General features: G+C 39.1%; 1 protein-coding gene across 12 annotated transcripts in view; it reads right to left on the reverse strand.

The window, feature by feature from the left end:
* The window catches only part of nfixb (nuclear factor I/Xb), a 189,341-nt gene that overhangs the window by 100,281 nt on the left and 72,784 nt on the right, over positions 1-16,276 (reverse strand). For 9 of the 12 annotated variants that reach the window (XM_089128248.1, XM_089128247.1, XM_089128252.1 and 6 more), the window contains one exon: positions 14,891-15,422. In XM_089128248.1, coding sequence (XP_088984374.1) covers positions 14,891-15,422 — 532 coding nt within the window. Of the gene's footprint in view, positions 1-14,890; positions 15,423-16,023; positions 16,253-16,276 lie in introns of those variants that run through there. The other 3 variants (XM_089128250.1, XM_089128255.1, XM_089128259.1) reach the window with 3 other exon arrangements.

Here is a 16,276-nt window from a genome sequence, read left to right on the forward strand (position 1 = left end):
TTAGAGGTTTTCACCCCCCCTCAAAAATGAAAGCAAGTAGACCACGACGCGAGCGACTGAACAAAAGCTTCTTTATTTTCTCAAACTGTAACTGTGAGAACTTTTCTGCAACATTAAACTGTGTCCTATCACAAGTCAGCATCAACCATGATGTCACAGCTTATATAAAGGCGAATTCTGTGGCTGCGTTGGCTAAATAATCACAGACCAGCAGCGGTACAAGGCGCTTCACAGCTGGTTTTAGGACGACAGAGAAATTTGACAGCGGATTTAGACATCACACTATAAATGTGCAGTATGAAATATAAATCAGCTGACATGATGAGAAAGAAAAGATTATACCTCACAGTAAAACATTAAAAATGATAATTGTGAGATAAAATGTAAAACAAAGCCACAATTTACGATTTAAGAAGCAAATATAACTAGTTGTAAAATCGCAACTACAAGATATAAACCTTTTTATTTTATCTTTGCATCTACATTTTTAGATAAGAAAAAATAAATAATATATATATATGTATATACATATATATATGAAGACCGATACTAAAATATTTCATAAAAAGAAAAAATGAAAAAGTACAAAAGTTTGGGGTTAGTAAGATTTTTTTTTCTTCTACTTAGACTATTTATTTGGTTAAAAAATCTAATAAATTCTTGTAATTCTTGTAAAATATTTTTAAAATTTACAATAATTTACTATTGTTTTCTATTCTGATATTTAAAATGTATTTTATTCATGCAATCAAAGCTGAATTTGCAGCATCATCACTCCAGTCTTCAGTGTCACATAGTCCTTCAGAAATCATTCTAATATGATGATTTGATGCTCAAGAAACATTTCAGATAGTTATCAATGTTGAAAACAGTGCGGCTGATTTATATTTTTGAGAAAACTATGATATATTTTTTCATGATTCTTTGAAGAATAGAAAGTTCAACAGAAATAGAAATATTTTGTAAAATTTTTTACTGACCCTAAACTTTTGAACATTCATATTAAATCAAGTAGCTATGATTGGTAATATATGTATGCATTGAAAAAAAAGGTAATGCAAAGTCACATTCAAAGAAAAACAGTAACTAATGAAACACAGGAAAAGCAAAACCTTTGGGTTTTCTTAATGGCTAAAACCACCGATTAAAATCTAACAACAAAAGTAGGCCAGAAAGAGATCTACTGTGTGTGTGTGTGTGTACACAGAATAAACAGCCTCACTTTATATCCCTAAATCTTCAATGACTTATTCTGCAAGGCTTAATTCAGTTTATCATTTAACACTGAACAGACCTTGCTATAAAAAGACTCTTGTAAGATTATATACAGTATTATGTATACAGCATGGACATTCCCAGAGTGTTACAACAACAGCAGATCATTTCACTAAAATAATACATCAGGCTGCCAAAAGTGTCATTTGTTTCATTGATTTATTTACAGCTATTGGCAGTACCCCACTCTATAATCTTGATGTGTCTCTTATCTGATATAAAAGAAGCTCTGACAGAAAGTTCTGGAAAATCATTTCTCTAGAATTGAGTCAATCATGCTAACAGCTGCACACCTCAAAAAACATCATCAGATATTTGCTCCTCCACCCAAACAAATGACTGTAGATGAACTGTGTGAGCTTCATCTGAGTAGCAATATTATGGAGACCATCATTTTCCATAAAAAAAAAAAACACCGATATTCAAAGAAATTAACATAACTGTAATCATTAGGCTGTACGGACGGAGCGATAGAACGACTAGATGGATAGAAGAACGGACGGATGGAACAACTGGACGGATGGAACAATGGACGGACGGATGAATAAATGGTGGACGGACGGATGGATGGAATGATAGACGGGCAGAACGATGGACGGATGAATGGAACGATGGACGGACGGAAGGATGGATGAAACGATGGATGGATGGACGGACGGATGGATGGATGAAACAATGGATGGATGGAATGATAGACGGCAAAACGATGGACGGATTAATAGAACGATGGACGGACAGATGGATGGATGGAACGATGGACGGACGGATAGATGGATGGATGAAACGATGGACGGATGAATAGAATGATGGACGGACAGATGGATGGATGAAACGATGGACGGATGAATAGAATGATGGACGGACAGATGGATGGATGAAACGATGGACGGATGAATAGAATGATGGATGGACGGATGGATGAAACGATGGACGGACAAAAGAATGGATGGAACGATAGACGGACGGATGGAATGGAACAATGGACGACGGATGGATGAATGGATGGAATGATGGACGGACTGATGGATGGATGAATGGATAGAATGGTGGAGAGACGGACAGATGGATGGATGAAACGATGGACGGATGAATAGAATGATGGACGGACAGATGGATGGATGAATGGATGGATGGATGAAACGATGGACGGACAAAAGAATGGATGGAACGATAGACGGACGGATGGATGAATGGATGGAATGATGGACGGACCGATGAATGGATGGAAGGATGGACGGACGGACAAAAGAATGGATGGAACGGTGGACGACGGATGGATGGATGAATCGATGGAATGATGGACGGACAGATGAATGGATGGAACGATGGACTGACAAAAGAATGGATGGAACAATCGACAGACCGATGGATGGACGGATGAATGGAACGATGGATGGATGGAACGATGGACAGACGGATTGACAGACGGATGGATGGATGGACGGACGGACGGACGTACGGATGGAACGATGGACAGACGGATGGACAGACGGATGGATGGACGGACGGACGGACAGAACGATGGACGGACGGATGGAACGATGGACGGACGGATGGAACGATGGACGGACGGATGGAACGATGGATGGATGGATGGACGGACGGACGGAACGAACGACGGATGGATGGAAAAACTGGATGGAGTATATAGGCCTAAATAAAACTAAATAGTGACAGAAAGACAGATCCAATTGGGTCAATTCTTTAAATCGGATTTTTTTTTTATGCCCAATACGACCTGCAACAAATGGTAGTAAGATCAAACTTGCTGGTTTTGTTAGAATGTGATGTAAAAAAAAATACTTTTGTAAAAAAATAAATACAATTATAAAGTCAAGCTCTTCAATATGCACTTGTTTCAAAAGGAAATGCATCAACACAGTAAAAATAAATTATTCCCAGCACTCTTGGAAAGCTGCTTGGTCGATCAAATTAGAGAAACGGAACTAATTATTTTCTTAGACTTTATAAGCATTCGAGTTCTTCTAAACTCTGAATTGAAGCCTGTATGTAGTGTGTTAAGTTGGGCAGTGGAGACAGATAAGCAGAAGGAGCTGTGGATTCAGATCCAGCCTTTCAGAAGCACAACCACCACAATCACAGCCGACAGGCCCGGACCGACAGCCAGGAAAGCCCCCGGTCGGAGGCCCGTCCTGGGGGTTCAGGGTCCCATCTGTGTTTGTGGTACACACAGACCCCCAGCATCAGGTGTGAAGAGGGGTTCAGCTGCTCTGGGATGTGTGTGTGTGTGATCTGTGATGGTTTTGCCCATATGTGATATCTGCAGATGCCGTTTGTTGTGGCCTAGTCTCGCACTCTGACGCACATGTGCACATACAGTATACACACACACACAGGCACCAACGTGTTTTCTTGTATCTCTGGTTCAAGGAGTCACAGGGGATGATGTTGAATGAAGAGAAAAACAGATGAGGAGGAAAGCAGAGAGATAAAATGAAAGGAAACGTGCTTGTAAGGGAACACGTGTAGCTGCTTCACAATCTCAGGAGGAAACGCTTAGGAGAACTAGGAACATCACACGCACAACACTCAAAGTGATTTTACATCGAAATGAAAATATTTTCATTCATCTATATGTGGGTCGTGTTAAAAGAATTAAGCTCCCTAGAAAATAATAACAAAAAAAGTGCATGAACTAGTGACAAACAACTAACGGAATCCAATTAGCGTACAGAAGTTCATCAACAAGATAGTAACGAAACAACTTTAAGTAAACTGTTGATGAAAATATGGTAAGATTTTAATGCACTAACAACATTTTTCGAAGAAGAAAAACTCTTGAAAGAATATGATTCTCTCAAAAAAGCCAATAATGCGACTCAAGCACTTTGCTTCCCATGTTATTCATGAGATTAAATCATATAACACGCAACTTAACTTCCATCTGCACAAAATGAACATACTAGTCAAGTCATGTCTGAAACATGTCTTTTCACTGGATTTGTTTCATTTTTTGCGGCCCAAAATGGCTGAATAGTAGGCCTATTAGTGACAGAGTGAGTAGCTAACTTACAGCTACCTGTAGCCTAATGTATTTGTGCAAACATACTGAAATCAATTGTGGTTCTTTTTTTCCAGAAAAAATGTAGGAAATTAGACAAAAGTGCTGCAAATACTGCACTGGATATGTGCATTCAACAGTCCCGCTAAAACAAAAACAATGGCAACTACAGTAGGGTCTCTGAAGTGACGTAATTTAAGCGATGTCAGCAGTGGCGGCTGGTGAAAATTATTGTAGGGGGGGCTGAATAAGAGGGGGGTCTGGCGGTCCCCCCCAGAAAATTTTGAAATTAGTAGATGTGATTTCCTGCATTCTGGTGCATTTTAGGCCTTAGGCCATGCCCTTACCTATACCAATAAAATAACTTAAACCAGTCAATACCAATGGTCAAATAATACAATAATAATAATAACAGTTTGACAGTTAATGATAATGAACAAGTTGCATGTTTATTATGCTCTGTGTGCTGACAGAAAAAGTGCAAACGCATAATATTGATAAATTATAATATAATAATAATTATAATACCTATAGGTAATACAAAAAAATAATAGGTAATACAACAATCTAGTTTAATCAACCCCCAGCTGTAGACTACATATTTTTGACAAATTGACAATTGGATAATGGATAACAATGTGTTGATACTAGAGAAAGAGAGAGAGAAAAGGCTCTGAAAGAGAGGTTGGGACAACATTCTTGATTGTAACACCCAAGTATGAGAAGAAAGTTGATTTTAACTAGTATGAAACACAGTAATCTATCTCAGAACTTAAAAACATCAAAAACAAAGCAAACACACAGGTATTAATATTCCTATAACTACTTTAATATCAAATGTGTGTGAAACAGTGTTTATGTGTGTGTGAGTGAGTGAGTGAGTGAGTGAGTGAGTGACAGAGCGACTAACTTTACATTATTTCCACTCGACGTCACTGGCGCTGCCATTCTTCTCTCATCTGAGGTAAAAAAATGTCCCGTGGTGCGCGTGCACAGTGCACTCCCCTAATCTGATACTGTGGGCGATATTTTCAGCGCCCCCAAACCATAAAATTTGACGGCGCTGATTGGCGAAATATAAACTTTTTTGCATAGCAACCGGGGAACCATTGGCTTAAATTCCAGCACTGTGGGGCTGAGCGAACTGGCGCCCTGACAAGACAGCCTATTGGCTATCCTACTACACCAACATGATAAAAGTAACGAAAGTGAATGCAAATATCATTCTGGTGAGTTCAAAACACTTTTCAAAGTAAAACCATTATTAGCATATAATTAACAAAGATTATTTTTCAAAATGATAAATTATAAAATATATTAAAAAAACAGACAGACAGGTCGGAGGGAGGGCGGCGCCCCAGCGCCCTCTATGGGCGAGCCGCCCCTGGATGTCAGCAACTGGAGGATACAGGATGCCGTGATCATAGCTGTGTTTTTGTTGTGTGTCGTGGGTTTCGTGATTATGGCGATGGAAGGTAGACGTTAGGAATGCAAACGGTTAATCGATTAATTGTCGACAAAAATTTACTCGATTTAATAGGCTCTATACACAACTTACTTCCGCATTCTGTTATCCTCCTAGGACAACTTGCAGTGCTACATATCATCAGGCTATGAAGAGAACACAACAGCATGCAATGGAGACGGGCAAATGCCGTTAAAAAAGTAGTTTACTTTTAAAAAAACTTTTGCTGATAATTTACTCACCCCCATGATGTCATCCAAGATGTCCATGTCTTTCTTTCTTCAGTTGAAAAGAAATTAAGGTTTTTCGTGACAACATTCCAGCATTTTTCTCCATATAATGGACTTCAATGGGAACCAAATGGTTCAAGGTCCAAAAAGACAGTTTCAGTGCAAACTGTTCAAAGGGCTTTAAACGATTCCAGACGATGAATAAGGATCTTATCAAGTGTAACTATCGCTCATTTAAAAAATAAATAAAGTTTAGGTTTTATAAGCTCAAATGCTCGCCTTGCTCTGTTCTGTGATGCGCGTTAGTGACTCTCCTGTTCGAACTCGTTTATCAAAATGAACAAATCTTTTTTGTGTCATTTGGTTCATTCAACGAACGAAATGAACGAGTTGACTCTAGAAAAGATTCGTTCATTTTGATGAACGAGTTCGAACAGGAGAGTCATGAACGTGCATCATAGAACAGAGCAAGGCGAGCATTTGAGCTTATAAAACTTAAACTTTGTTATTCATTTATTAAATGAGCGATCGTTTCACTTGATAAGACCCTTTTTCATCGTCTGGAATCGTTTAAAGCCCTTTGAACAGTTTGCAATTTGCACTGAAAGTGTCTTTTGGACCTTGAACCGTTTGGTTCCCATTGAAGTGCATTATATGGAGAAAATCCTGGAATGTTTTCATCAAAAACCTTAATTTCTTTTCGACTGAAGAAAGAAAGACAAGGACATCTTGGATGACATGAGTAAATTATCAGCAAAAAGTTTTTTAAAAAAAAAAAGTGAACTACTCCTTTAACACTTTCCCTGCCACTGCCGGAAAGATCACGGTTATACAGTAGGGGGCGCTATTACAGAGCTTCTGAAAGAGTACAGAATCTCCTGATCGAAACAGGGAAAGAAGCAGAAACAAGTGATATCATATGCATATGTAAAATAACGCGATCATCAACATTAAACCGCATATAAATCAATGTTACTGAATGAAATGAGCAGTTGATGGACTCGATCTACTCCATCTATGTTTTGATCATCGTTCTGAATCCCATCTGGACATAATCTTTGCTCAAAATGTTGCTTTTTAATGAAACTTACTGACACTCAAGTGTTGACATCACATTTATGTAACCGGTAGTTCCTCCTATTGTGCTAAATTAGACCCTACTCTGAAGTAAGAGATAAGTTAGTCCACCCAACACGCGACGCGTTCCTATAGCTAAAACTCTCAGTTCCTGCGGTGAGAACACGGTGAAAAGCAATAGTTACAGGAACTATGAAAATGTTCTTTATTTTATATTATTGTATATCACCAGCTTCATTTATTACAAAATCACAATATAGGGATCATACCAATGATTTATTTTTAAAATTAAACATTCTAAAATTGTATGATTTAGTGGATTACAAGGTTACATTGATAATGTATAAAGTGTATTATAAAATGCTGCCTGATAAAATTTTGAGTATGTTTGAGAAACGTTATTGTAGGTATGAGTTGAAAGGAATATGTTTGTTTAAAAAACTGAAGGTACGCACAAATACTAGATGTAGAATTATCTCTGTAAGAGGAGTGAATTTATGGAATTGTTTGCATACAGATCTAAAATTGACACAAACAATAAGTGGATTTAAACGGCTCCTAAGAAACAAGATGATATTTACATATAGATAGGTGTGGGTAATTAAAATCTATGACTTTGTTGTTTCAAGTGTTGCAAGAAGAAAACTGAGCACTGTTTGACTGTTGTAAAAAATTGAGAGGGATAGGCGTCAATAAGCCTTGAGCTTCAGCCTATACCCTTTGGTTTAATCAAAAGTTATGTTTATGATGAGTTGAATATTTGTTGCTGTATATTTGTTAATGATAAACCAAATAAAATGAAATGAAATGAAATTAGTGTTCATTTATTTTTTAATCCAAAGAGCAGCGTGAACATTCTGCCAAACATCTAATTTTGTGTTTCACGAAAGAAAATATTATGCGCCGATTTGGGTGAATAATTCCTTTAATGTACCTTACGATGTATTTACAATCTCCTCCCGAGAGAGACAGAGAGAGAGAGAGAGTGAATGGGGCATTATCATCAGAGAAGGTAAGGTTCAGAGGTTCAGGACTGCACTGTAATTAAAGCGGCTCTATAAAATTAGACTAAATGAGAGCAAGAGACTACAATAAATCTGCTCTAATCACTGCACCTGCACTGGCCGTCCTCTGTGTGTGTGTATGAGAGAGAGAGAGAGAGAGAGAGGCAAAGACTGGAACGGCAAGAAGTATCAGGATAAACAGTGGTCTGTACAGGTTGTGGACGACGCAAGGGATTATGGGATAGAGGCATTCCTAATGGAAACATAGCACAACACACAAAGTTTAATACTTGATGTTACTTCAAGTCACTTAAACTCTAAGTAACAGCTCGACTCAGTAAACACCACGAACCAGCAGTGGATCTTTTACCTGCATATATTTTAGCGTCTCCCTCTGCAAAGTTAATTATATGCACAATGAATTCAAATCTGGAGGAAAATGATTTTATTAGTTACATGAGTACCTCATAAATCCGACGGAATAAAGCTGCCTTTGTGTGTGTTGACAAAAGCCTCTGCATCAAAGCCCGGACTAATAGGTCATAACATGATAAGTGGAACAGGAAGAGAAATTCACAGCCGCGCTCTCTCTGTCTTTCGCTCTTTCTCGCTCACTCTCGCTCTCTCTGCTCAGCCGTGGAGAGACGTAGCCGCTTAATTTATTTATTCCATTCCCATTAATTAGAACGTTTGCACTGACAAAACAGGCAAAAGGAGGCATTAGCACCTAGTTTACACTCCGCGCCCCTGAGCTGCCCTGATGCGTTTTTTTCTCTCTCGCTCGCGTGCACTTACACACACACACACAGAGAGAGAGAGAGAAGCATGTCCTTTCACACAGATGAAAACCAAGCAAACATCCATATATTACCATTCTCTCTTTACATACAGCCCTGAAGCATTGTGAAAAGTTTACAAATTTGTTCAGTTAAGGATGTTACTTCAATCAAAATGTGGTAACCTTAACCAGCAGTCATAAAAATTGGGAATTTATATATAGAGTTTTTGAATGTAGTATCTTATTTTCACCAAGGCTGCATTTATTTGATACAGTAAATACAGAAAAAAACTGTAATATTGTGAAATATTTTTATATTAACTGTTTTCTATGCGAATCTGTTTTAAAATCTATTTTATCCCTGCGGTCAAAATTGGATTTTCAGCATCATTACTCCAGTCTTCTCTTCAGTGTCACATGATCCTTCAGAAATCATTCATTTGTGATGATTTGATGCTCAAGAAATATTTCTGATTATTATCAATGTTATAAAAAAAAGTGAATTCATTATTTTAATTTTTATTTGTCTATAAAATGGTACTGAACCATGGTACTTTTTCAAATACGTATACCAAGGTGATTTTGTGTTCGTATTCATCAGAAAATAACTATAAATAATAAAGTTATTTTTATTATTATGGCACTATGTTGTGACAAATGTCTGTAAAAATAAAAATGTACTATGGTAAATGTTGCTATGGAAAACACATTTACTGTTCACAATACTACCATGTCTAAAAAAAAAAAAAAAAAAATACCATAGTACTTTTTTGTTAGTGTAACACATTTTTTTTGTAATAGAAAAACAAACTTGTAAAATGTTTACTTGTAAAAAAAATGGTAGTGCAATACAATTATTGTTTTTGTTAGTACATCGTGGAAATCTTTGTAGGAGAAATACAAATCAGCAGGTCATAAATTAATTTACTGTATTATAATGGTACTATGTAGTCATGCATTGGTAAAAGTGACTAAATATATATACAAAAAAACATGGTATTACCAATGTAAGGCATTTTTTTTGTTCGTTTAACGTAATATTTAAGGTAAAAACAAATATTTACTGTATCACCATGCTACATGAAAAGAACATGGTGGTTGTAGTAAAAAAAAAAGGTACTTTTGTGAGGGGAAATACAACTATGGTAAAACACAAACACTAAATTTCTCTAAGGGACAAAGCTGCGGCACTAAAATGCGTGGCTGATACCATCACTGTATAGTTCGATATAGCACAGTAAATTGGCAAATCAACAGATTTACTGCATTAAAGGTACCATGCTGAGAAAAAAAAAATCATAATGTCAGTTAGTGTGCATCTACTGAAGAAACGGCCTCGTGGACACGACAGAACGGCGGTCTGGTTAGCACTCCGCGGTCCGTCTCTCTCTCTCTCTGTCCGTCCGTCTCGGCGGTGAACAAAAGGCGGATTCTGAGAGCGGCAGGAGGACCCCTGAGGAGAAGAAAGGCCCTGCACTCCAGCGCTGTGCTGAATGAGGTCTTTTCACCAGAGTCCTGTGCTGTTTACTCTACTTCAATAATAGCCCTCATTTTCCAATCATTATTCGCTCAGTCTGACTGCCGCTATTAGCCTGTCCGCCGTGTCACTCATAGCACGCCGTACACACCCATATATAAACAACGCCAGCGTGCAAACACACGGCATTCCCATAATGTCAAACTCGGTGACTCTCATCTGGTAAAACCCGCTTGTCAAAAGTGTCATGACACACTTTAGGAGTTTAAACACGCTTTAATTCGGCTGGCGACAGTTTGACCGTTCGGGGGTGACGCGTGAAGGGTTATTTCGGTGTAAAAATACATGTACTTAAACACGATTAGCCGGATGATCTATCGAACCGGTCTTTTTTTTCTTTTTTTTTTTCACGTCTAACATCTCAGACAGACGCCCGGCAGCCAAAGTCAGTGCTGCCAAACTCTCCATTTTGATCTGGAACATGGCTATCGCAGCGTATGGGATTGTTAGCCGCGGCCAATTCCTGAATCATTAAAAAAAATAAAAGAGAAATGCTTTTTTTATCAAAAAAAAAAAAAAAAAATGAGTCCTGAAATACATGCGAAAGAAAGCTGTGTTTCTATACGGAGGCTTGCTTTTCCCGTAGGTGTTGAGATGGCGGGAGGGGAAAAGCAGAGGATAGGGCCTGAAGAAGCGGGTTAAATGGAAGGAGAGGCTGGGAAAGAGAGAGGGATGTTGGCAGAGCGTGTGGCGTGATTTGAAAAGCTGAGATCCGTGCGGCAGTGCCAAACACACACACCAGCCGAAGTTCCCTTCGCAGACCGGCTTTTGTTTCCATCTTGGCATTTTACACCGTCTTTATTCTCTGCCCGCCGTCCTATTCTCCGTTTTAACAAATGCATAGTTATATTAACAATAATTAATGGTTGATAAGGAGGAGGAGGATTCATTTTGGTGTTGTTATTGTTGAAATGATTTCTTTTATTCAAATCTCTCTGCTTAACAGTATTTTTGCGTCCGTCGTGTTTGCTTGTGTATCCGGTATATATGGGGCATTTTGGTTTTAAATCTTTGCAAGATTTATTGGCTCGTTTCATCCAAACGAAAGGCCGTAAAGAAATGTGGTGCGAGCCAAAGTCAATCCTTCGCCTCCTCCAACATTTCTCCTGTTTTCCATTTCAGCTGCGCCGTTTGCTCTCATTTAGAGATCTCTTCTGAATTCTGTTGCTTTTGACTTTCTCTCTTGGTGATGAGATCATGCTACACGAGTGTTAAAACAGAGGAAAAACAACTCAACTACGACACACATACACACACACGATGGGTTTTCATGTTTTATGTCGATTTTTTTTTTCTAGTAGACAATGATTTTTATACTGTACATTCTATCCGTTAACACTTCTGCATTGTTATGCTTTCAAAACAATGCCATTTAGTATGATATATGATATAAGATTATATGATTTCTAAGCTGTTTTCCTGATGGGGACCAAAAAATGTCCCTACAAGATAAAAATAATTCTGGTTTTACTATCCATGTAGGAACTAAATGTAGGGAACATACTGTAGGGAATCCCTGAACGACAAACACACACACAATCATAATTTATATTTACATCAAATTAATAAATAAATGTATATCATTTGATATGCTGTGTTTTCCACATCACATAATTGCTGAGTCAACTACTGTAAAACTCTTTAAAGAAATAATTTTTTCAAGTAGGTAAAATATCTAAATCATTGGTTTATTTTTGTGTGTAGGTAAAATATACAAATAACAAAGCAATGATTATTTGTATATTTTACCTACACACAAAAATCAAGCAAAAATGAATATATAATATGCTAAATATTTTTAAAATAATGTATTTTTGTTTGTTAAATTATGTTTAATGCCTTTTTGCTATTTTATTATAGCGAATTTAAAATATAAAACACAGCAAAGAAATGTGCTGACAAAATGGAAGATTTGAAAACAAATCAATACACTTATTCGAATAACATAAAAATAGTATTAACCGATAAAAAACATTTTATGAACACTAATATTAAAAGTTATTAAATGTTTATAATAAAAAATAATATATATATATATTTGATATTATGAAAATTACATGTTTTTTTTAGGATTTTTCTTTCCTGCCAGCACTAAAGTAAATATTTTAGCATTTTCTACATTTTCTAGTGTCCAAACAAATGAGTATACAGATTATAAAACAATTCTAATGACATAAAAAAAGGAAAACTCTCTCCCAACTAACTCAATCACACTGCTAAAAAATGACTCTATAAATGATATCAAATGAAATGAAATGTAAAGGTGAGTAAAGCGCCATGTCAGTGGTCAGCGCGGGTCGGCTGTCGGTCTGGTTTACGGGCCTCGAAGCCTGGAGCAGCGGGAATCTGTTCCACAACACCTTCTCTACCAGCCAAGGAGAAACACAGCTGCCCAAAGGTCTGACGGCAACCGCTCTTATTGAAGAGGTGCCCAAACCGTCGCAAAAAAAACCTGATAAACTATTCATTTAAACACTGTCAGCACACAGCTCCCGCTAGAACGGCAACACCTCTCTGATATCTCTAACACCTCTGAAAGCTGTGGAAACGATCCTGAACGGAAGATTCGCTGTGAAACAAGCGATTTAACGCTTGACCGCACTTTAAGAGCCTATTGTCATTCGACTATATACATCCATTTCCTTTTCTGAAAGGAAAAGGCCAGCATTAGTTCCCCTCCTTTCAGCGTGTACGGCTCTCTCTCGTCTTTACAACCCCTCGTCTGACTCCAGAACTTGGCTGGACACAGACATGTTTTTATCGTGACTGCGCGATAATGGAAGCCGCATGACGTGGTGAGCTCCAGCGATGACTAACCCGAGAGAAAGCATCCATCATTCTGACAAACACAAGAAAAACATGAACTTTTTTTGAGGCGGTTGATCTGAGATGCTCGTCAACAACTCCCATTAATCATCATCATTAATACAGCCGGCGTACGACCAGAAGACTGAGCGTAATTACGCCGCCGTGCTCCTGGGTATTTAACCAGCGCGTTTCTGCAGAGTTTAACGTCATTAAATCGCTCCCGAAGGGCGATACGACACGCATCTCCTCAATAAACCACCAAACGGCCGCTTGTCCAGCATGTGCTGGTGAAACACAACCTGAAGTGTAAATTATACATAAATCGTGCTTTCCAGCACCTGACCTACGGCGCGCAAACACCACAGTACGTGCTGTTGTTCGGATGCCGGGGACGAAATGTAAACGCTGATTTTTGGAGACAGCAAAAGCAGAGGTGATCTAAACCAGGCCTGTTTTTTTCTGGCAGGCGCTCCTGCAGCTTGCACTAGCCGTTTTAAAACTGCAGTCGAAAAATACTAATAAGAGTGTAATCTTTAGAAAACACAGACGTCGTGAAACGGTGTTGAACAAACGGTGCAGTTATGTGGATGTGGCAAAGCGGATGTGGCCGGAACAATGAGGCATCGGGCCGTTTTAATAGCGTCCGGATTAAGGCAGGAGATTGGGCCGGGTCAGCAGGAGATAATCTGAGTCCTGGCATTCCGTTAAACAGGAAAAGGACGGCATGGTGAACCGGCTAACTGACGCTGAGTTCCACACGGCGCGAAAGGGAAACTCGGCATGGGCAACAAAATCTCTCTCAGCGCCTCTGCCAACAAACAGAATTATGGCTCTGTGTCACAACAAAGGAGAAAAACCGTCGTCAAACGTTGCCTGTTCACATACTCTGAGTGCACAGATAATCTGAGCTGTCTGTAAATAGCTGCAGATATAATATTGTGCTGTTTGCCTGGGTCTATTTCGGTTTAATATATTCAGCATTGACCAAGATATAGTGCATCTGACAAATAATACTAACAAAACCACGACCCTAATAAAATAAATAAATAAATGCATTTAAATAAAACAAAAAAAAGAGTCAAATGTATTATTTAAACATAAAAAAACTAACTAAATAAAATGCATTAAATTACAATAATTGTGTTATTAATCTTGGTCGTGATTATTATAATAAACATAATGCCAAAGACATTCTGGAAAAATAAAAAATTACAGTGTGATCTCTTTATCATTTTGATTGTTAAAATATTAAAAAAAATATATATATTGATAAATTAATCAAATGCATAAATTGAGACTGAATAAAATCTAAATTGAAAGTAAATGTTGTGTCTATGAGAATGTGATCATTTTGATATTAGGGGTGTGTGTGTGTGGCCTTCACCAGCTGGGAGAAGGCCAGTTGTCACTGCCACGATAAACAATCTGACATTTACACACGTACGCACAACTATCAGAGACACGGTCGCACTGTCACACGCTGCAACATGCATGACCTGTAAACCAGTTCACACACACACAAAGCCAAGCAAAAAGTTTTGGCAATTTCACAGAAATGATCAGAACACCAAGCTTAAAATACAAAGAAATAAACACAACAAAGGCTGTTATTTGCATACATTTGCATCGGAGTGTGTTTTTGGATCGCAGCCCGGAGCGGATCTGGACCGGGTTTACGCGGCGGCGGGACTCACCTGGCGAGTGGACGAAGTAGGCCAGATACAGGTCCAGCTCTTTGACGGACACCCCGATGTGGTGCGGCTGCACGCAGAGGCCGTGGTTCGAGCACTGCGGGGACTTGACCAGCCTCTCTCCATCCGTGCTCTCCAGCGGGCTCCCCTTGAACAGGATAACCATCACCAGGTCCAGGCGCCAGACCTTGTCCGCTTGCCGCAGGCAGTCGATGCGCCGGATCTTGCCCTTCTGGTCGGGGTTGGACAGCACGCAGCACGGCGGCTTCTTCCCCGTGATGGTGAGCACGAAGTCCTCGCGGAACTCCGGGCGGATGTCTTTGCGGAGCTTGGCGAGCAGACGGGACGCCCACTTCTGCTTGATCTCGGGCTTCTCGCCCAGGAGTTCGTCTTTGACGGCGCGCTCCTCGTCCTTCGTCATGCGTTTCTCGTGCTTCTTGAAGTACTTGCGCTTGCGGGCCTGGAGGTTGAACCAGGTGTAGGAGAACGCGCGGACGTGTGGCAGCAAAGCCTCGATGAAGGGATGAAATTCATCCTGGTGGACGACAACAACAACAACAACAAAAGAGAGGGATTTCAGAGCTCAAGTAAATCAGAAGGTATTTGAGAACTTTGGAAAATTGCATGCAATCACATTTATTTGTCCAGTAAAAATATCGAAAATGCAGACTGAATTAATAAAGGTTTCTTTAAATGTGTTTTCGTTTTTAAGCATAATTCTAAAAATCAAACGCATAAATACATTGACATAAAGCAAGCATGTTTTATCTTAATCAGTTGTGTTCCTCAAACACATTTACCCCGTTTTAAGGACGTTTCGATCTTTTTACTTGAAACAAACGCAAAAATACAGATTGAGAGAATGGTAGAAATCAATTTAGTCCATTACAAGGATTAACTTTCAATTGAAAATTCTCCTCACAGAAGCATGCATCAAAATCCCCTTAAGCTCAGACACAATTACTCGAAATGAATCAAATACTTTAGTAAATTGCTAAGTAAAACATTGCAGAGGCAGTGCAGGAATTCCAGGGCTCTGCGATTCACAGAAAGCAGCTTCTTTAGCTCAAGACAGGCCAAGAAAAGCTTGGCGATCCCCACGGCAACGGAAGACCCATTCAGCTCTCCAATAATACCTTCACCACACAACGCTCAGTGACAAAGCCTAAACCGCGCCACGGTGCCCCAGTGCCAGGCCCGCCGTGCCCCAGACCCTCTCCGCCAACTCTCGCCACAACAAGACCGCGGTTAAACTGCGTCCCTTCAAGACCTGCCATCAAAAGCTCTCTGCGGGCTGCTGTGCTGCTGAAATCCAGGCATGTTCACATTTCCACAATCGAGATAGCACCATGAAAAGCACACTGCAGACAAGAGCAGAAAGAGAGAGAA

Source organism: Pimephales promelas, chromosome 3 (genome assembly GCF_988280905.1).
Source record: "Pimephales promelas chromosome 3, fPimPro1.hap1.1, whole genome shotgun sequence".
NCBI classification, from domain to species: Eukaryota; Metazoa; Chordata; class Actinopteri; order Cypriniformes; family Leuciscidae; genus Pimephales; species Pimephales promelas.